Below are 21,253 nucleotides of genomic sequence, written 5' to 3' on the forward strand. Positions count from 1 at the left end.
AGAACCGGCTTTCTGACAAGATGCGCGTTAAATATCGCATGCGATTAATCGTGCAGCCCTAGTCTAGTACTAACTCACCCAAATTATAAAGGATGCATGCCTGCTCATAGCAGATGTCCTCATGGGTCACTGTCTTCCCAGAAAATATCTCTGTCCTATATATTAAACAAGTAAAGTGTAAGCGGAACACTAAAAGTCAACAACAGGCAGTATACGAGAGGGAAATATGACGGCTGGGTTGGTGCCCTCACCAGGAGATCGGGACAGCAGCTTCCTGCCCCAATCCCAAAGGCACACGACTCTGAAGATAGTGCAGTTGCCCAAAGTACTTCCTTAAGGTACTGCAGCCCTCAAAGTCTCGTGTGACGTTAACAGCACTCTAGAAAGGCAAGACAATGCAGAGAATGTACAAAATGCATAACCATAGACTTCCTGTCTACCGCTTGAATGGTGATAGAAATGTTAAGTGTGATTTTCAGGGAAGACACATATAATGAATAAAGTATACCTTGAACGTGCTGTAAGACTTACCTGTCTCAATTGCTCCAGTTTCTTCAACTGCTCATTATAATTGTCAGGATCTTCACCGTAGTTCTTCAGTATGAACTGAGAAAAGGGAAAAAGCAAATAAGGATTTATACACAAAAGAAACAAAGCAGGGGAGTGTTCTGAGCTTTTTGGCCACTAACAGGACAATACAAATTTTCAATAGAATACAAATATTAACAATGAAAAACGAATTTTATAAAACAAAATATTAAAGAAAGATTAATTATTTTGCCTTCAAATTTCCGAAATAAAAGTTAAGAATTTCTTAATATCTGGTATATTTGGTTATTTATTTTCCACTAACAAGACCATTCAATACAAACAAAACTAAATTAATACAAACAAAATAAAAAAAAAAAAAGTCAGACAGACAGAAACAAACAAACAAAGCTCAACCTTTGACATTAAAGAGACACTGAAAAAAAAATAATATTTAAGATTTGTGATGGAACCTACAACAAAATCTGAGAAAAAAAGCAGTTCCTCTTGAACTCCTGATTCACTAAATTATAATAGTTCTGTCAATTTGTTTGCATGCAACACTGTCAATAATTACCATGTATAAACATAAACAACAACATTTAACAATCTGAACCTGCTATTCTCCCTTTGGCCTAGTTTGTTAGGAATGGATCCGATAACTACTATGACGAAAGCTGGTAACAAAAATTCCTGACTACTGTGAGGAAGTGAAGGATGAGGAAGCATAATTTTAAGTTTAACACATCACTATAAACATTTAATTCACTACCACACAGTATGTATCCTCAGGAAGGGACACTGCAGGAAATTGCAGATGAAACAATAATCATTCCATTTACTCACCCTCATGCCTTTCAAAACCCATATGACTTCGTTAGTGTAACTTAAAATGAGTCACTTGTAACGGAATGTCTGTTCTTTTCGATACATCTGAGTGAATGGTGACCACAATTGTCACGTGGTAGTAAGCTTATGCTGAGGGATTGTTTTGATGTCTCTATACGGTTCTCACACAACGCTATAATATGGCCAAAGGGGATTTGGAATATAGCACAAGAGTAAATAATTCTTATTATGCTTTTTTTTTGTCATTTTAGAGTTTGACATCACCAGTCCCCATCCCCATCTTCATTACATGTATAAAAAAAAAAAATCCGCAAAAGAAATCAAGACAAACGGATTTTAAACGACACCTTGGTAGGTAAATAATGACAGACATTTTTGGTTAATGACAGATATATTTTTGGTTGAACTGTTCCTTTAAGAAAACACAGAATAGCTGAAAAACAAGGCCCTGGGCTAAAACTTGAGTTTTGGGGTAGATCACCTATAAAATCATGCTGTTTTGTTTATTTTCAGTGTGTATAGGAGCAGTGACAGTAGTGTGTGGCTCGATCAGGCCTGTCGGGTTCCTCACCTGTTTGACAGTCGGGCTGAACTGAAACTCCCCTGCCTCTTTCAGATCCAGCCAGATCATCGGCATTCGCGGCACGGCTTCCATCGCAGCCGCCGATGTCGCTCAGCCGCCTAAAGTAGAATAGTATTATAGCGATCACGCAGTTGGAAAGATACCTGCGGAATTATTATTTTCAATTTTACAGCTCTGAACGACTGTGTCATGTCCCCATTTACACCCATACAGGAAGCGATTGCAGCTTCCGGAAGTGACGTCATGAGATGCGAACTGATTCTGGGAAATGTAGTTATGCAAAAAAGTACAACATTTTTGATGCTTTATGAAGAATTATTTAAATATATGATTTAACCTTAATATTGTGTTTTTTTCTTTGTCTGTGTACGTAAATCCACATGTTTAGCCTATGTTTTTTAATGTAAATGTCTTATCTCTTATTAGAGATACGACCATGTTTTTTTCTCTGATCATATATGTATTATAAAAAAAGTAAGTACTGTGCACTGCTGCATATTGATGTCTGTTATTCCATCAAAAAATGTACTGGTATACCTATTACATGTGTAAAAAATTTATTAAAGAATAATTACAAAATATCTAGCCAACAAATAGCCTACTCATTTGCTTGAGTGAAAATGAATAAAACGTTATAATGTGTTTCTGATAGCGTTGGCACATGGTTTACATCTGTGAAACTTCCCCTTTTTTTGGTCCTTATGTGAGACCATCAGTACTAAAGGTAATATGAAGGAAATGGAAATCAGCATTAATTTGAGCAACCTCTTTTATTCATTTTCTCTCCTTATATTTTATCTGACACTCTACAGTGATAAAATCATAACTGTAAGCTAAATAACTGAAACAGTGAACTGAAATGCTGCAAATTATTCTGCAAACTGTATGTAGCCAGAATAAATTGTTATTTTAATTGCTAGTAATTTTAGTCCTTATGTGAGTCCATCAGTGCTAATGGTATTAAGAAGGAAATGGAAATCAGCATTTTTTTGTGTGTTCACATACCAAGTGCCATAAAAGTCACCAAGTTTCGTACCATTCCGATGAAGCTACGATTTTTCAGTATTCAAAATGTAAAATTCTTCGGTCAAAAGTGACCGAAGACCGCACAAGTGTTAAGAAGGAAATGGAAATCAGCATTTGTCTGAGCAACTTCTTCATTTTCTCTTCTTGTGTTTTGTCTCACGCTCCACACAAAACATCCTCTGTAAGCTAAATAACTGAAACAGTGAATTGAAATGCTACAAATTATTCTGCTTCTCCTGCCTGGTAAGAAAATATTTTCTTATGTATTTTGTGCATTTTGTTTGTTGTCCAGTTTCCCTCTAATTCATTTCTAGCTGATTTTAATCAACTGAAAATATACAATGGAGACCAAATTCTGAGGCCACTAATAAAACTGTTGCTATTTTGTGTTCTTTTTGTTTTCTAATGAAAAGTTGAAAAGAAACGATTGAAAAGATTTTATTAATACCTGGTGTATATATGGAGTATGCATCTGTCTATTTTATTAGTGACATAAATATTACAGAATCTTGAATATCATATCTCTTATCAATTTATGCCATAACTTTTCTTTGTTGTACTTTTAAAAAAAATAATGCATTTAATGCTTTTTTATGTGAGCTCAGACTTTTGGATCCCATTGTATAATGTAAATAAGTTCTTAAAAACCGTCACAATAGCTGTTCTAGATAATATCTAAAACAGATATTGTGTCAGAAGATATTTTAATTATCCATTTCAACTATCTACAGTAACAAATATTATAATGAAAGCATTCTGTGCTCCTCAGCTGTTGTCAGTGATCAGTGGAGTGTGTGTTATCCTCCTTCGATCTGTGCTGCGAGGGGATCCAATGTCACTATTAACTGCACATTTACGTATCCACCTGAAAATGACATAAAGCAAGTGCTATGGTGTTCAATGAGATCAAACAATGGCAAATGTCATTATCAGCCATATGTTTATGATAGTGAAGCAAACAATAGTCAATCATTTCAATACATTGGAGACAAAACCTCAGATTGTTCACTTTTGATCAGTAATATTAATCAAGCACATTCTGGAGAGTATAGATTCAGATTTATAACCAATAAGAAAGATGGACGTTGGACAGGTGATCCTGGAGTGAATATTTCAGTACACGGTAAATATAATTGTTTACTCTGAAAAATTACTCCTTGATGCTTTTGTTGTTGTTTTTTATTTGTTGTTTTATTATGGATTTATTTATTTTTTTATAGATTTAAGAGTGTCCATGTGCAGGTCAAGAGAAAATGGAAGCACAATACCTGGAGACTCGTTGATTTTGACATGCACACTCAACTGTTCTGGTAGTTTAGCTGAGGTTCAGTGGTTTAAGAATGGTGATCCGATTCAACAGTCAGAGCCCGTCCTCACTTTCAGCAGAATAACTGCTGAAGACTCTGGGAATTACTCTTGTTCTTTGAGAAACTTTAAAACAACTGTGTCTGAAGAATTTAGCATTTACATTGAAGGTTGGTTGAACTGATAAATATTTGAATATTTTCATATCTAAACAATCATATTCATATTTGGAAAATGCAAGATTTATTTCGCATACTTATGTAAAAAAAAAAAATGTTTGTCCTCAATAGATGTCGCCGGGTCCCCAACGGTTCTAATTATTGTGGTGTCTTTATTCTCACTTGTTTTCATCACTGCAGCTGTGATGCTTATAAGAAGGTAGGATATTTTGATTTGTTTGTACTTGCACACACCAATATATTATAAATCTCTCAGCTACTCTATACAGTCAGTCTAAATGAAAGAAAAAAAAGAAAGAAAAATAAACATTTAGAAAGTTAAAAAAAAAAAAAAAAAGTATTTTGTGTAGCTGCCAGGGGAGTTTTGTAATGTTGATGAGGCCAGTGGTTAAGGCTTACAACACAAAGTTGCCAAACTGCATGTAGCCAAAATAAATTGTATTGTTATACTTTAGAGTTACATTGTATCAAGTTATGTTTTAGGTTTGAAGGAAATGTAAACTTAGTGAATAATGTACTGCTAATTCTCTGCCAGGACATGCATTGTTCTACCATTTCTTCCCAACAGTATTTATTTATTTCTTTATTCATTTAATAAGGAATAATGAAATAATAATTGTAAATATTTTCTCAGAATCAAACCCCTTTCCTGAAATCATCAAATATTTTTGATGTATAAGCTAAATTATGCTATTTATAATGCATTTCTGTCACATTTATTCTTAGAAGGAAAGCAAAAACTCAAAGAAAACCAATGGAAGAAAGAGAAAAAGCCCAGGATTCTCTTTACAGCACCCCTCAAAAAACTGTAAATATATTTGTAAAACCTAAACATAAAAACAAACAAAACATATATAAGCTGTACATGACTACCCTTTTGAAAGGACCACAAGGCTTCTTAACCAGCAAGTCTTGTTTGGTCAACCAGGCTTACACAAACCTACCGGAAGCCAAGGATGTTCAGCAGGAAGATGAAGTAGAATATTCATCTGTCAACATTAAACCCAAAGAAATGCTTCAAATGTGAGCATCCAATACACATATGACTGTGGTCAAATATTTCTACATACAACTGTAATTGCTTTATTTAATCTGACCAGTAGTTATGGAGATGATGCAGCACAATTCATCATATTTGAAATCATATTTGTCTATCTTGACATAATATGAGTTTGTGAGTATTTCACTGTTATGATCATCTTTATTTCTATAGGTCTGCAAACACAGAGCAGCAGGATGATTCAACCATCTACAGCACAGTGATGAACGGTTAATCTTATACATTCAGCAGTGAAGATACAGATTTGTACTGTAACATGTTTGTGTGTGTGTGTGTGTGTGTGTGTGTGTGTGTGTTTTATCTTTAAAAATGTCAGATGAATTGTCTCTGGCTAGTTCTCTTTCTTATGTGCTTCATTTGAACAGTTTTAAAACATTTAATGGCAGCTGCGTTGGGAGTAGACAGAAAACTTCTCGGATAAGCATTGCTTGATAGCTACAAAGAACAGTAAAAAAAACGGTAGTGAGTAAAGAAAAACTTTAAAACGTTAAAATTATGTTAATAAATTCATTAAATTAAGAAACATTGTTTCTGCTTTCTGTTGTTTTGCTTTTTAAAACATTTTAATTTGTAGATAATGTTTTGAATGTGCAACTATAGTTATAGAACAAATAAGCATAATAAAGTTTTGGTGACATTTTTATTTGTTTCATTATTATTTTATCTTTTTAAGCCTATGTGATCCCATAATTTGATTTCATAACTGATCAAGTTTCAACCAAATTTTTAAAATAAACTGGCTAAAAAATCGTTTGAAGGAGAATTCAGTTTGGTTCTGGATTCCTAATATGATTTTCAAGAGGAGGAAATTTACAGTTTTTGTTTTCTTGTGATTTTAAGTCCACAAGGCTCCCAATGAAGCTTCCAAACTTCCATAAGCAAGATTTAGACTCATGGAAGCTAATCTTTAAACATAATTCCCCCCCTCATATTATTTGGAATAATCAGTATGTTTTATCAGCTCGTAAATCTGTTTTCTTCCCTGATTGGTTCTCCAAGGGCATTGTGTTTATCTCAGATTTAATAAGCAACAGTGGAGATTTTTATGCTTATGTTGATTTTATTAATAAATATGGGATAAATGCTTCAAAACGGGACTATACTACTATTACAAATTCCATTTCTCCTAAGTTGTTCTTTTTAATGAAGTCTTTTAAAATATATTGTAATTCTAAGTTGATTATCCCTCGATTGTTTATTCAAGGGGTTAATATTATGGATAATAAGTGTACAAACAAATGTTGGAGAAACTTTGTTACTGCTAATAATGCTTCATCTTTTAAAGCATATGGAAAGTGGTTGGCACTTTATCCAAATGTTAATTTTCAGAAAGCATGGACAGTCCCAAACAAATTTGTATTTAATAATAAAATAAAATAAAATTAAAATTATTCATCATTATTACCCCTGCAACAAATATTTAAGTAAATTTATACAAAATCTTTCTCCACTCTGTTCTTTTTGCCAAGAAGAGGAAGAATCTCTTTCACATTTATTCTATTTCTGTCCTTATACTAAACAATTCTGGCTTCAAATTTGTTATTTTTAATGAAGTCTTTTAAAATATATTGTAATTTTAATTTAATTATCCCTCGATTATTTATTCAAGGGGTTAATATTATGGATAATAAGTGTACAAACAAATGTTGGAGAAACTTTGTTACTGCTAATAATGCTTCATCTTTTAAAGCATATGGAAAGTGGTTGGCACTTTATCCAAATGTTCATTTTCAGAAAGCATGGACAGTCCCAAACATTTTTATTTAATAATAAAATAAAAGAAGTTCATTTTAAAATTATTCATCATTATTACCCCTGCAACAAATATTTAAGTAAATTTATACAAAATCTTTCTCCACTCAGTTCTTTTTGCCAAGAAGAGGAAGAATCTCTTTCATATTTATTCTATTTCTGACCAATTCTGGCTTCATATTTCAGCATCTTTACTTCTTGTATTCTTTCATCTATGTAACATTTCAGCAGTTAAGGTTCTCTTTCATTCTGTGGTTTCTGACTTTATTTGTATGATGGGAAATTCCACATTCACAAAGCGAGATGCCTTAACTTTAAACCTAATTGTAAAATATTCGCTTCTGATTTACTTTTGCTTTACTCATCACTTCAAAGAATCTCCTCTAATAAAAAAAGCCTTAAAAACATCCAATCTTATAAAAAAATTAATGTTATAAATGTTATGATTGTAAAATAACTGTATATTTATTTACCTTTTAATTGTTATTGTATCCCCCATATGTGTATGTTCTTGTTCTAATGTTTATGTTTCTTTCTGATATTGTTATTAATAAAAAAAAACTGATCAAGTTTCACTGATATTCTAAAACCTGACTCGCGCGTTAGTTGACACCGCACATTAGCGCCATCTAAAGGAGAAGAATTCAACTGCACTGCTCCCATGACAACGACTTAACAAACGGAAGTTGAGCGCATGTGTCCGAACGAACTTCCGACGCACAGGTGAGGTTAAAAAAATCTATCAACTTTAATAATTCTATATAAAACAAAGTGAGCACGTGTGGCGAATTTGGTTAGGTAATCTCATTTTTATTCATCGCAATCTGAACTGTTGTTCTGTATTTTTGTTTTGATATTTCGTTCATGACAATAAATATGATAAATTATTCTTGTAAGTCATTCTCAAAATAATTATTTATGTTGCATATACTTAGTTTTCAAAACAGGGCCTTAAAATACCAAAAACACAAAATAAATTACCAAAAGAAAATGAAATAACGTCACAAGAGGGCATTTGTTGACATTTTCTTGACCTTTATGTCTTTGTAGTTGACTGCTCTGCATTCATGACTGAAAAATGGCCAGAGTGAGCGTCCAGGCCAAACTCACTGTCATCCTGCCACACAAACACCTCCTGTCCAGAGCAGTCTGATAGCTAACAGATACATCATCCAGCAGACACTCGGGAAGGGAAGCTTCGGCACTGTTTACCTTGTTAAAGACACAAAGGCAGGAGCAGCAGAGAGACTGTAAGTCCTTTAATATTTCTCACCACCAATGTTCTTTACAGCAGTGATTCCCATACAGTCGGCTTCCAGAGGTCCCACTTTGACAATAAAATTGAATCCTCTAATACTTGGCTTTTTGTGGAGAGAGTTCCACTCTACGTATTGGTCACCATGCATTTAAAAAGTGAGTGACGTGACATGTGGCCAAGTATGGTGACCCATACTCGGAATTAGTGCTCTGCGTTTAACCCATCCAAAGTGCACGCACACAGCAGTGAACACACACACACACTGTGAACACACACCCGGAGCAGTGGGCAGCCATTTATGCTGCGGCGCCCGGGGAGCAGTTGGGGGTTCGGTGCCTTGCTCAAGGGCACCTCAGTCGTGGTATTGAAGGTGGGAGAGAGCGCTGTACATTCACTCCCCCCACCTACAATCCCTTTGTAACCTTTGGGTTACGAGTCCGACTCTCTAACCATTAGGCCACGACTTCCATTTAGGCTTATTGTAGTAGTCAAGGCAGGGTAATTTATGGGTAAGCATTAAGCAACGAATATGCTATAACATACTGTCATAAATTAGAATCTCTCATAATTGAAGTGGAAAATATCACAGATTGTATCAGTTTCCGAGATGTTTGAAGAACTGAGGAAAAACTGCATGTATTTAGGCAACCTTCCAATAACCACATACACAACCCCTACCACACTGTCACACACACCCACATGTGCACATGGCCTAATTATGTGTCTATACTGTGTGTCTAATTTTTAGAAGTAAGCTTTAAAGCTTATAGGAAGTCTTATGATTATGCGTAAAATGTCTTATTAAAAAGTCATTGTGAAAGTTGCATCATTATTTTATTTTAAATAGTCTTGGATTTACAGATATTATTAGAGGGTTTTATTTACTAGTTGCTTTGTATTTTTTCTATGTAGGATTTAATGAGTTGTAATGATGATTCCAGATGCATCCTCTGCAGGAGAGAAAATATTCTCGTGCACATTTTGGTTTTGTTGAAATGATTTAAGTTTGGCAATATTTAAAGAATTTATTTTCTTCTGGTCTCAAATTCACTTCTCTGTCTAGCCACCTGGGAGCAGCATTGGTCTTTGTAACTAACCAGTCAGTATTATTTTCCTTAGAGATAGTTGAGGAACCCTTCATGTTACTATCAACATATCTGTTATTCCTTATGATCACAAATGGTGTAAGATCAAACTCTCTATTATTCTTTCATTAGAGAGCAACATTTACAATTCATATCATTTTAATACTCTCATGGTTTCATTGGTTTGTAATGTAAATATGTAAATATTTATTTTTCTGTATAGGTGCACATTAAATTTTTTTCCTCAGATAGAATAAATGGCCTGTCACTGGAATATTAGCTAAATTGCATGAAGTCTTATGCGATTTAATAGATTCTTATCTATTAAATAGATTCTTAGTCCTGAGGGGAGGTTTCACTGGTATCATCTGGATGTGTTGTGAAATATGTAAAGTTGATTTATTACTTTTGTAGAGGACTGCAGTCTTAAACAGGCAGGTTTGCTGTCGAAACAGATAGGAAAAGGAAAAAGGAAATTGTGAGTCTTTTTTTTTCAGGAGGCATTAGGTGCTTTGGTGATCATGGCAATATTACATCATACCCAGATTCAGTTCACAGCGAAGCTCCCACAATAAATTAAAACCAACGGCTCTTACTTTATGAGGATATTGCTTTCAGAACAGAACAACTATTTGGCTGTGTCTGTTATATTCGTGGATTTATTACGTGCCTCTTGATTCTGGTCAAAGGTGAAAATAAGCAATAAACTATTGATCTTTTTCCTAGGCAACCAATTTTCCACATAGTTTCATGTCTTCTTATAAACATCTGCGAAACACAATTACACTACCATTCAAAGGTTTGGGGTTGGTAAGATTTTTGAAATGTTTTTGAAAGCCATGTCTTGTGCTTACAAAGGTTGCATTTATTTGATCAAAAAATGCAGTAAAAGCAGTAATATTGTGAAATAGTATTATTAACTTTTTTAAACATTCTATTTTAATATTCCTTTATTGATGTGATGGCAAAGCTGAATTTTCAGCAGCAATTACTCCAGGCTTCAGTGTCACATGATCCTTCAGAAATCATTTAATGTTTAAAAATAATTTCATGAATACATTTCAAAAATATGAAGTATACTGCTTAATATTTTTTGTAGAGACTGTGACACATTTTGCCAGGAATCTTTGATGAATAGACAGTTCAAAACAACAGCATTTGTTTGAAATAGAAATCTTTTGTATAAAATAAAAATCATTTAGAATGTATGGAATTAATTTTATGCAATAGTTTTATGAAATTAACCATGACATTTAAAAAAAATTAAAAAAAATAAAGTTCAGCTAAAAAAAAATGAAACTAACTGTTCCTTACTAATAATATATTTTTTTCCTTCTGTAGAACTCAAAATGAGAAATTTTAGATCTTGGACAGTAGAGCTCTGTCTTGATCACCGTATTTTGCTGTTTAGACCAACTGCCCGCATATTATCCTTCACATATTGATTTCTGCGCTTTTTGGTCTGTGGGTTTATAATTGGATTCATATACACAAGCAAACTGCCTGGAGAAGAGCCAGTTACAATGTTGTCAGTTCATTTGCTGCTTTTAACTCTTCTCCATGTCTATCACACTCTGCTTGGCAACATACTGTGAAGCCCATATCAGACGAGGAGCTGGAACTGAAAGCTGGAGAGATGCTGGTGGAAATAGAGGCCAATTAGGAAGAGCTCCACGCTTTAGCTGCCCACAGGCGAGTGGCGTCACGCTACGGGTTACTGTTCCTTTGGCCATGAGCTTTCTGCTTGTTAGCCCATCGCAGCTGTTTGCCAGCCTCTGACCTGTCACACGCAGAGTGCTGGCACCAAACCTGAATGCCCACCTTCAGGATACCACCGCACCTCCTGTTCCTTTCTCTCCAGCACACTTACACACCAGTTCTCCTTCCTTAGTCTTCTCTCAGCCTTAAAATCCTGCTGGGTGTGTGTTTTGTTGTTACTGCCTCAGTGGCTCTTACAGTGCTATGGACTCCTTTGCTTCTTTGTGAGAGCCAAATGTCAGTGTTGGGCGCTGTGAGCTGAGACTGCCGTACCCCTTTCCTCCAGCTGGCTTCTCACTGGGCTTTATTAGCCCAGACAAATGACTTCCTATTCCAGATTCGCCCCAAAAGTAGGGCTCACATCCTGTGGGTCCCATAGCAGGTCTTTCCAAGAAGCCACTGCTTCAGCGTTTGCTTGAATGCTTTATATATATATATATAAAGCATTCAAGCAAACGCTGAAGCAGTGGCTTCTTGGAAAGACCTGCTATGGGACCCACAGGATGTGAGCCCTACTTTTGGGGCGAATCTGGAATAGGACGCTTGTGTTGGGATTATATACCAGCACGTCTTTGAACCGTCCCAGAAGCGGCTCTCTAAGGCGTTTATACAGCAATCTGTCATGCCACATAAAAGACGGTCAAAACGCCATTTATTATTTGAATTTCCTGAGAAGAAGAAGAAGAAGAAAAAAAAACTGTATTCGTGCGGTACACATGCGTACCGAACCGAAAGACCCGTACCGAAACGGTTCGGTACGAATACGTGTACCGTTACACCCCTAATATATATAGGCTGATGATGAAGTAAAGCTGTAGAGATTGTATGTTTTTAGGGCCATTCTTATTGCTTGTTTGTGATGGTAAATAATCGTGTTCTCTTTACCTGCTTTTGATGTACGAGGCACCTTATAATACATTTTAAGACAGATTGTTTTACACATATTGCTTACCTCTGGTTTGTTTTTGTTTTCACATCTCATTTATCACTTTAAATTCATGTACTGGACACTTACATTATAGGACTGTTTTATGATGCTTATTTTGTCCTTTTTGGAGCTTGAATACAAATCACCATCTACTTTTATTGTATGATAAAAGAGCTGCTGGGACATTCTGCTGAATATATGAACCATATAACGATTTTGAATATATATTCAGTGTGACACAATCTGTATTTTATCCAGATGGGGAGCCATTTTGAGAAGTGTGACCTTTACGCAAACAACATCTCTAAAAAAAAATGAGTGTGAGCAGCCTGTCATCTTCTCTGGTGTTCATTAATAGTCTCACAAATGTGCCAAAAGTACCACTGTGGGTACAAAGGATTTCCAAGCGGTGTTGTTTTCTAAATAAATCCGCATACTTAAGGGACAAAGATGATTATAATAGCAAACTTGTCATTTAACCACTTTGTCCTAGTTAAGGTATCACAATTTATATTGTATTTTGGAACATTTTCTTATGCTCATCTGTGTTACTTTAGTTATATGTATTGTAGTATCTTTTGATAGTTTGAATTAGCTTTTATTTATTATTTTAAATATTTTTTAAATTATAGTTTAAAAGTTTTAGTTATTGTGTGATTTGCCTTTTTTTTTTTTTTTTTTATATTTTGTCTAAAAGTTCAATAAATTGTTCCATTTCCAAAAAAGTAAACAGACTTTTCTGATTATTATTTCATATGTCAGGCTGTTTGTGCTACATGCATGAATTATACTACTTTCCAAATAATACTTTTTTTAGACCACACAGACAACTATTATCTGGAAGAAGATAAAACAGGTGAAAAATAACTTACATTGAGTGAGTGAGACCAGAAGCATGATGCACATGAGACTGAAGACAGCTGTCCCATGATGCTGCAGTTACACTGGCTCAGCCAGAGCGGGTCCGTTCGAAGGCAACCCGAGACATCAGACAGCAGGTTGCTGGTGTTTGGCTGTAGATGTGTGTGGTTGGGGGTTTGAGTTCGGTAAAGTTAGAGCAGCTCTGCTCATTGGAGTATTAATCACGACGGCGCACCTGTCAGAGTGGCATGTGGAACTAACAGGACACACATTTCACAAAGACGACATCCAAAAAGCCAACGGCTACCAAAGAGGCTTATCGATGACTGTTCAAACCCATAGAGACCCTACAAACCCTTAACCTGTGAACTCATGATTATGAGGGCCTAGGTTACCTGGAAAAATGCCTTCACCTGCTAATAGGTGAATCCACTTTAATGACAATGATAATAAATTGTAGTTGCAGCAACCAAAAAGAACCCGGAAAATGCCTCTGAACTTGATACGCCTAAGCATGGGTTTTCCTAAATAATGTTCTACTTGTAGCTACAAAGGTTTTTGAAACATGATCCGACAACCACAAACCATTTTATTTTTCATCACTACATCAATGAAAGACACTTGCTTTGATGTTTTATCTAATGCAATGACATTCAAAAGCCTAAGCATGATTTGTTTTACCTGTAAAAATGTCTGAATGTCATTGCATTAAAATATGCTGCAGGGTCTTTTCTCTTCATTATTGTCACTTTTCTTCATTATTTTTGCACAATGTCTTTGAATCAGCTGATTTTTAGTGGATGTGTGAAGTCCATGATCCAATAACCACAAACAAACACAAAGACACAACACTGACTCAACACTGCATCATTTTAACATCTCAAACCAAGCAAAATGTAAAAATAAAAGACACTTAGTTTGATATTTTATCTAATGAAATTGCATTCAGATATTCAAGTGACTTTAGTGTTCAAATACCTCTTTGGGTCACTATATGGGAAAAACTACAAGTTCAATTACAGTACACTACATAAAAAATACCAGATTTGGCCTCCGGTAAAACAATAAATAAGTCGTCCAGCATGTTGTGGTCTCTAAGTAATTGACATACAAGATACGATTGGTGTGTGTGCGCGTATATGTGGCTATACGCTCGCCATTCAAAATCAGCATCTCCATAAAGCTTGTCAGCAGATGGAAGATGGCTGCATTGACTTTGGACTTGATAAAAGACAATGGACCAACACCAGCAGACGTCACGGCACCCCAAATCATCACATATATATTTATTTATTTATATGTATATATGTAAGTATATATGTTTTTTTTTTCAATTTCAGGTTTATTTCAGTTACCGAAAATTATTTTAATAGTTTCAGATTTAGTTTTAGTTCACAATAACAAAACTGATGCTTGTGTTGTTATTATGACTTTTTTTTCTTGCTGCAGCACAAAAGGAAATGTTTTTGTACTGGTCACACTTTTCCATGCAATTACAATGAATGGAGCTTTCAAGCATCTAAAAGTACACAAAAGAACTGTAAGTGGTCAAACAATACCTTTGAATGGACATTTGAAGATAGTGAACTAATCTTTCAGAAGCTTTTGGGTACTGGATGAATCAGTTCATTAAGATCTGACTAAAACGAATCATTTGGTCTTAAAGCAGACATCTCTCATGAACTCTCTTGAACAAGGAGTATTAGTAAATTATGACAAAATTTGAATTTTTGGTGCACTATGATTAAATCTGAAATAAGATTTTGAATGGAGTAAACAAATGGTTTATCTTGTTTGTGACTGCAAATTTCATCTCTTGACCCATCATGTCCTATTGAGTATTTCCATTTTAAATGAGGAACAGTTGTCTCTATAACAATGTGGCAGTCACTTAAAACAAAACGGCAGTTGTAGCGAATCTGGAGCATTATGCATATCATTTGTTTATTCTCCTCTCAGAGGTCAGAAGTGGCTAATCTCACTCAAGGAGGGAAATGTTTCTCTCTTCAGCCCTGCTAGCCCACTTTCAGTTGTCCTCTGTGGATTTGCCTGTCAGACAAGATTCCTTGGAGACTCCTGGCAGCAGTGCTTGATTCTGCTTACCTCATGATCCAGCTCTCAGTTGTGCAACCTCCCACTTGGGTCCAGGTCCACCAGAAATCTCCCAATTTGTTTGCAGGTGCCCAGACTCTCGTACAGGCTGGTCTCTTTCCACCTCCTGATTTTGCTCTCTCTCTCTTAGGCACTTCCTTGCACACCACTGCATGACAGATTTGGGGCTTTCTTGGTCTATGCTGCTACATCTGTTTGATTCCAGACCTTTAAACTGGTTCATTCACTGAACTGGTTCATGTATCATGGGAATTTTCTCTCCATTTATTTTTTACATTACACATCATAGTAATTGTGACAGTGCCTTTTAGGGTTATCTGACCTTAACACCTCAAAAAGCACAACATTTTTCCACATTTATAGAAAGAGTTGCTCAGTTGATGATGAATATAATCCATTCGTATTGTAGCCAGTCTAAATTTTTTTTAAATAATTGTGTCTAATGTGTATGTGATAATCTAGGATGATGTAATTATTTTCTGCAAAACCTCATCACAGATAAGGGGTGACAAAGGATGTAGACTGTGAAAATGAGCAGGAGTTGATCAACAGAGCCCTGTCATTTACTGTATATTCATACCTGTTTCCTCTGATCTCAGGGTTGAAATAGAATATGGAACCATGAACGTTAAAATTGCAAAGGATTGTGGTTGGTTATTTGCTCAGCTTTCCAATATCCTTAAAACTTCGCCTCCAGAAAAAGACTAAGAAATGGGACATGAACGGGTGTTTACTAACTAAATTATGGAAGGGGTTCAATACTGTATTACAGTCCTGGTAAAATAGGCATGATCTGCTTTGACATGAGGGGACTATCTATCCTTCATTATCTAACAGACTAGAGAACATTGATTAGCGGATGTTTACATTAACAAGATGAGACTGAATGTAATGTAATGCATGTAAACTGCAGGCTGGTGATGATCAATTGTAAATAGAGTTTAATTTGTCCAGTAATTGACTGGATCCTTTACTTGAAGTGGATAAACATAAACATATTATCTTGGATGATGTAACAGCTTTATGGATGATCATGATATCTTGTTGTTTTGATCACTTATCATTATTCAGGTAGAAGCTTCTAATGTGAATCCATAATACAGAATGTAAACAGCTTTCCACAACATCAGCTCAACTGTTCATTAGATTGGTCTTGTGACATAATGCATTATCAAGGTATGTTAGCTCTAATGAGACATGAGAGGAAGTGGCCAAGGCGAAATTAGATTTTCGAAATTAGACCGACCTGTCATACTTCAATGTAATGATTCTTTGTGTGTCTCGCCATTGAGTCTCACTTACGTGAGCTTCAGAATGGTGCGGCCTAGTGTTTGTGCCATTAAAATCATTGTTTGTTATTTGAGCTGCTACATCACTTCATGAAGTTGATCATGTTGGACATGTTGTTTGTTAGGGGTGGTTAAAAATATAGACTGGTAACTGAAACCTAAATAATATTTCAAAACATGCAAAAAATTTAATTGTTGATTTGAGCAATATGAGTAGGCCACACCTAACATAGCAGACCTGGCGTTATCCATCACTTGTGCTTGAATATTTAGTTTAAAGTTGAGCATTAGTTATAGTTCTCTCTAGAGAGATAAGACATCTTATAGCATGATAAAGAAATCTTGCCTTATTTCCCTGGGGGTGTAGTGCCATTTTAGAGGTATTATGTGCACAAAACGTTCTGTTGATCATGTTGAAAAGGTTAACATGATAGTTCAACAAAAAAATGAAAGGTCTGCCATCATTTACTTATTCTCATATCATTTCATTTGGTGTGATTTTGGTATGGTTTTTCTTTAGGAAAACACAAAGCTCCTGTAGTGTCCAGTTCATGAACTAATGCATTTTCAGTGAATCACTTGACCAAGATATGGAGTCGCTAAAGGAACATGATGAAAAAATGAGATATTATGTTACAGAAATTATATTTCAAAGCATTAGCTCCCAAAAAAGTTAGCATCTGTCTCTTGCAAAACAACTGGTAATGGAAATAATATGAGATGGGAGGAAAAACCATACTAACACCCTCAAATGTAAGCAAGAGCACCCTAAGTTGAAACTATAATTAGAGCATATTGGCAAAACAGATTTGACAAACACTCTGGTGCATATTTGTTTTTGTGCTCTGGAGAGCATCAGAAGTTTGATGTTGATTTCTTGGAACACATTGGCCGATCAGTTAGAAACCACTCAATGCTGAAAACAGTTTATGGCCAGTGATGAGTTCTGAATTGTTTGTGAATGATCTCATTATAACAAAGAAAGTGTAGACAAATAAATAACAATTCATTGTGCAGTAAAGCTTCATGGATTACAACAGAACTTTGTGAGATTGCGATGAACTAAGATGAGTGACAGCTTTTTATTGATTATAAAGGGAGCGCTCTATGTGCTTTCTAGGCTACATATAATCACATTCAGAATTTGAATACATGTTTTGCATTTGATGCTGCTCAGAAGACTAGCAGCCACATACAGGTGCATCTCAATAAATTAGAATGTCGTGGAAAAGTTCATTTATTTCAGTAATTCAACTCAAATTGTGAAACTCGTGTATTAAATAAATTCAATGCACACAGACTGAAGTAGTTTAAGTCTTTGGTTCTTTTAATTGTGATGATTTTGGCTCACATTTAACAAAAACCCACCAATTCACTATCTCAACAAATTAGAACCACGACATTCTAATTTATTGAGATGCACCTGTACATGCTGCAAAGTGTTGGGAATAACATCCGCATATAAATGTGGGATTCACTCTCAAAATTGCAATGACTGACATAGTGATAACTATAGCAATGGACAGGAAAAAATACATTTAAAAAATATGCATTAAGGCTAGCCCACTAGGGATGTGCATCTCATGACTGAGGTCGATACGATACGCATCTTGATGCATAGTCAACGATACGATACATTAAAGATACCGCTTTAGCCCCGATTGATTTGTTAGGTTATTTCAAGTCAGGTTTTGGACTTTAATCCCAGTTTTTTTCTCGAGTCTCCGTGGTGTTGTGATTCGCCATATTCACGCAGCAGCAGCGGTGATGAGAGAACGCGCTTGACAAACAAATACATAGATCACAGATTATTGGTCACTTTCTAAATAATAAAAGTATAGCGCATCCACTAGTAATTATATATAAATAAATAGTTTTTTACCGATGCAAATATGTTAGAAACGATGCATCGCGATACAAATGCCGACTTGTAGCTACAAGCAGATACACACTTTTTAAACCGATGCATCGCATCGTTAACTTTTTATGCCGATGCGCCTAGCGAATCGGGGAATCTTCCCATCCCTATAGCCCACCCTCACTAATATCAGAGGCATCCTCAGAGATTTTATTCTGGAACCAAGCATGGAGCAGACACAAAGTTGAGGAAGTTCAGAACTATTGCAAGAGATTGTTTTGCGAGCAAATTCAAAGTTTCTCTAGGGAATGAGAATTGAAATATAATTTTTCCTCCCATCTAATTTTTTCCATCACCATGTCCTCTTAGGGGCTCCATACCATACAAATTCACGAAATCATCCTCAATGATTTGTTCATGAAATCGGATCGGGTTCAACTCACTGACTCATGATCCGGTTACAGTGATTAATAGCTGTCTGTTTATCACACGGCTGTTATATGGGGCGGTCACTTTTACCATTGCTTGGTGAAATTTTACAGATGAAATCGAGTCATTTCAAATAGGAATCCATGTGATCAGGAGTTTCGTGAAACAAATTCCATACACAATTTCGATCATGTTTGCCTCGTTTACCAAAAAAAACTGCTTGTCACTTGTGTGTGAGCTTAATACATTGCTATACTATGGACAATAGACCTTTTTGCAAATATGACCTCAATAATCACATACAGTGGATGACTTTTATTAATCTTATGATACTTTTGCTCTAGTACTTTTGGTGCTTAAATGCACCATTGCCCATATATCAAGTCATATGGGTTTGGAATGACCTGAGCTGCCAAAATGTTTAGTTCTGAATGAACTGCTCCATTAAGGAGTTGTTTCCTGCATCTTTAAAAACACATTACCTATTACGCCCGTGTCTCAGCTTCCAGGAAAACCTGACGAATGAGAGCTATCCAAGGCCAGCATTGAGCTATTGAAGTGCACTTTACCGGTTCCCTTTGCTGTAATGATTTTCAAGTAGGAAGAGGAAAGAACAGAATGTAGGAGTAGAGAGAGGAGAGGTAAATGAGAGTCCTCCTTCAACAACCTGAGAACCAATTTACAACAAAACCAGGAGGCAGATGCAGTGCGTTCCTCTCTGTTGGTGGTATTTGATTAACTCCCTTAAGGTCTGGAAATAAGGTCACTAAAATATGATTTTAAATCCCTGCTTTGTGTTAAATGCTCATTTGCATTTTTCTTCTCGCTAAAAGCCGATGGGATTAAATTAGCCGCTCTGAGCATTCCATATTTGTTGCTTTAACTTGAATTATGACGTGCATAAAGTTTGATCAGCAGACGTGGCAGTCATATTCACTGCCGACTAGAGGAAAAATAATCCTCCACAGAGTTTCTCTCCAATTATCATTCATTCCAAGATCATTCTTCATTTTTTAAAAATGGCTAATGATCACAAGTTCTGCATTATTCAAGACCACTGGTTTTTAGAATTTAATAACAGCATGATAATTTATGCTTATTGTTTTTATTCAGATGGATTTTCTCTGATTTTAAATCAGTGTCATCGTGAGTGTCTTTCATCTGAAATGCACCAGAAGGTGGCTGATTCTTTTTTCCTTGTCATTGCAAAAGGTCAAATAGGTTGAGGCAACTTTCTGTCAATGGATGTCTCTCCCTCAATTTTAACACTAAAAGCAAAATAATTACAGTGACCCTTCATAATTTGTGAGCTAATGACAGACTGAATTTACAGTGTGGTCCTGGCTTCCCGATCCCTTCAGGCTTGAAAAGGTCAGGGAAAACAATCTGTTCTTTCCTAAATGACATTTTTGGGGCCAGGTTACAGCTGGTAATTGAGGGACGTGACGCTTATATAAACACAGTGCATCTGAGCAGCGGTGGCAGGACACACGAAGTAGGAAATTGAAGAGAGAATGTGGAAAATTAAAGGCTGAACAAGCAATAAGATGAGCAGGTTGATTTGGGGGGCTCATGAGAGCAAAGCCCACAGACTTTCACTCTTTAACAACTTAATTTTTTTATTTTCCTGGTTGTATTAGCTGTCAATCTTGAGCTTACTGTGAAAATAGGATGCTTAATTAGAATATGCACATATAAGATGAATAATGTGAGTATGATGAATGTGAATGAGTTTACTATGATGGACATTCACATTGTTTTTCAATTTGTAACTCCAATTTTATTACCGTTTATTTTATAAACTTACACTACTGGTGAAGGTTTGGAAGGTTTTTTAATGTTTTTGAAAAGAAGTCTCTTATACTCACCAAGTCTGCATTTAATTGATCAAAAATACAGTAAAAAATCATATATATTTTAAATATTTTTACAATTAAAACGAAAAATATTTTCTATTTTAATGTAATTTTTTCCTGTGATGGAAAATCAGAATTTTCAGAAGCAATTGTTTTTCAGTGTTATATGATCCTTAAGAATGTTCTCTTATATGCTGTGCTCAATGGTGCTCAAGAAACATTTACTATTATTATCAATGTTGGAAACAGTTTTTTACTGCTTAATATTTTTATGGAAACCATGATACACTACCATTCAAAATTTTGGAGTAAGTAATTCAAAGAAAATAAATTAATTATTGTATTCAGAAAGGATGTATTAAATTGATCAAAAAGGATATTAAGGATATTTATAATGTTACAAAATATTTATTTTTCAAATAAGAGCTGTTCCTTGAATTTTCTAAGTATCAAAGAATCCTCAAAAAATGTATCACGTGGACCACAAAAATATTAAGCAACAAAAACTTGTAAAATAAAATTGATAATGCTAAGAAC

General features: G+C 35.3%; 2 protein-coding genes across 2 annotated transcripts in view; one reads left to right on the forward strand and one right to left on the reverse strand.

Moving 5' to 3' along the window:
* The window catches only part of ptpn23a (protein tyrosine phosphatase, non-receptor type 23, a), a 12,334-nt gene extending 10,147 nt beyond the window's left edge, over positions 1-2,187 (reverse strand). The window contains exons 1-4 of the mRNA XM_016458252.1: positions 1,949-2,187; positions 532-606; positions 252-379; positions 79-155 (exon numbers count right to left, since the gene is read on the reverse strand). Of these exons, the coding sequence (XP_016313738.1) occupies positions 79-155; positions 252-379; positions 532-606; positions 1,949-2,032 (364 nt within the window). The 5' untranslated portion in view covers positions 2,033-2,187. The remainder of the gene's footprint in view (positions 1-78; positions 156-251; positions 380-531; positions 607-1,948) is intronic.
* A 1,011-nt stretch (positions 2,188-3,198) lies between these two features.
* Positions 3,199-5,744, forward strand: LOC107666728 (ADAMTS-like protein 1). The gene is made up of 7 exons (XM_016458161.1): positions 3,199-3,229; positions 3,756-4,109; positions 4,207-4,461; positions 4,582-4,669; positions 5,197-5,278; positions 5,399-5,493; positions 5,684-5,744. Exons 1-7 carry the CDS (start codon positions 3,199-3,201, stop codon positions 5,742-5,744), a joined length of 966 nt encoding a protein of 321 aa, XP_016313647.1.
* Positions 5,745-21,253: the final 15,509 nt, after the last annotated feature.

This window comes from Sinocyclocheilus anshuiensis, unplaced genomic scaffold (genome assembly GCF_001515605.1).
Source record: "Sinocyclocheilus anshuiensis isolate Anshui unplaced genomic scaffold, SAMN03320099.WGS_v1.1 scaffold267, whole genome shotgun sequence".
Taxonomy (NCBI): Eukaryota; Metazoa; Chordata; class Actinopteri; order Cypriniformes; family Cyprinidae; genus Sinocyclocheilus; species Sinocyclocheilus anshuiensis.

What these genes read in the sequence shown, in the direction of transcription:
- LOC107666728 (XM_016458161.1), top strand. Translation starts at nt 3,199, where the DNA reads ATGCTACAAATTATTCTGCTTCTCCTGCCTG. An exon ending in GCTGTGATGCTTATAAGAAG is followed by an intron (nt 4,670 to 5,196) that starts GTAGGATATTTT and finishes ATTTATTCTTAG; the next exon opens with AAGGAAAGCAAAAACTCAAA. An exon ending in ACAGCACCCCTCAAAAAACT is followed by an intron (nt 5,279 to 5,398) that starts GTAAATATATTT and finishes TTGGTCAACCAG; the next exon opens with GCTTACACAAACCTACCGGA.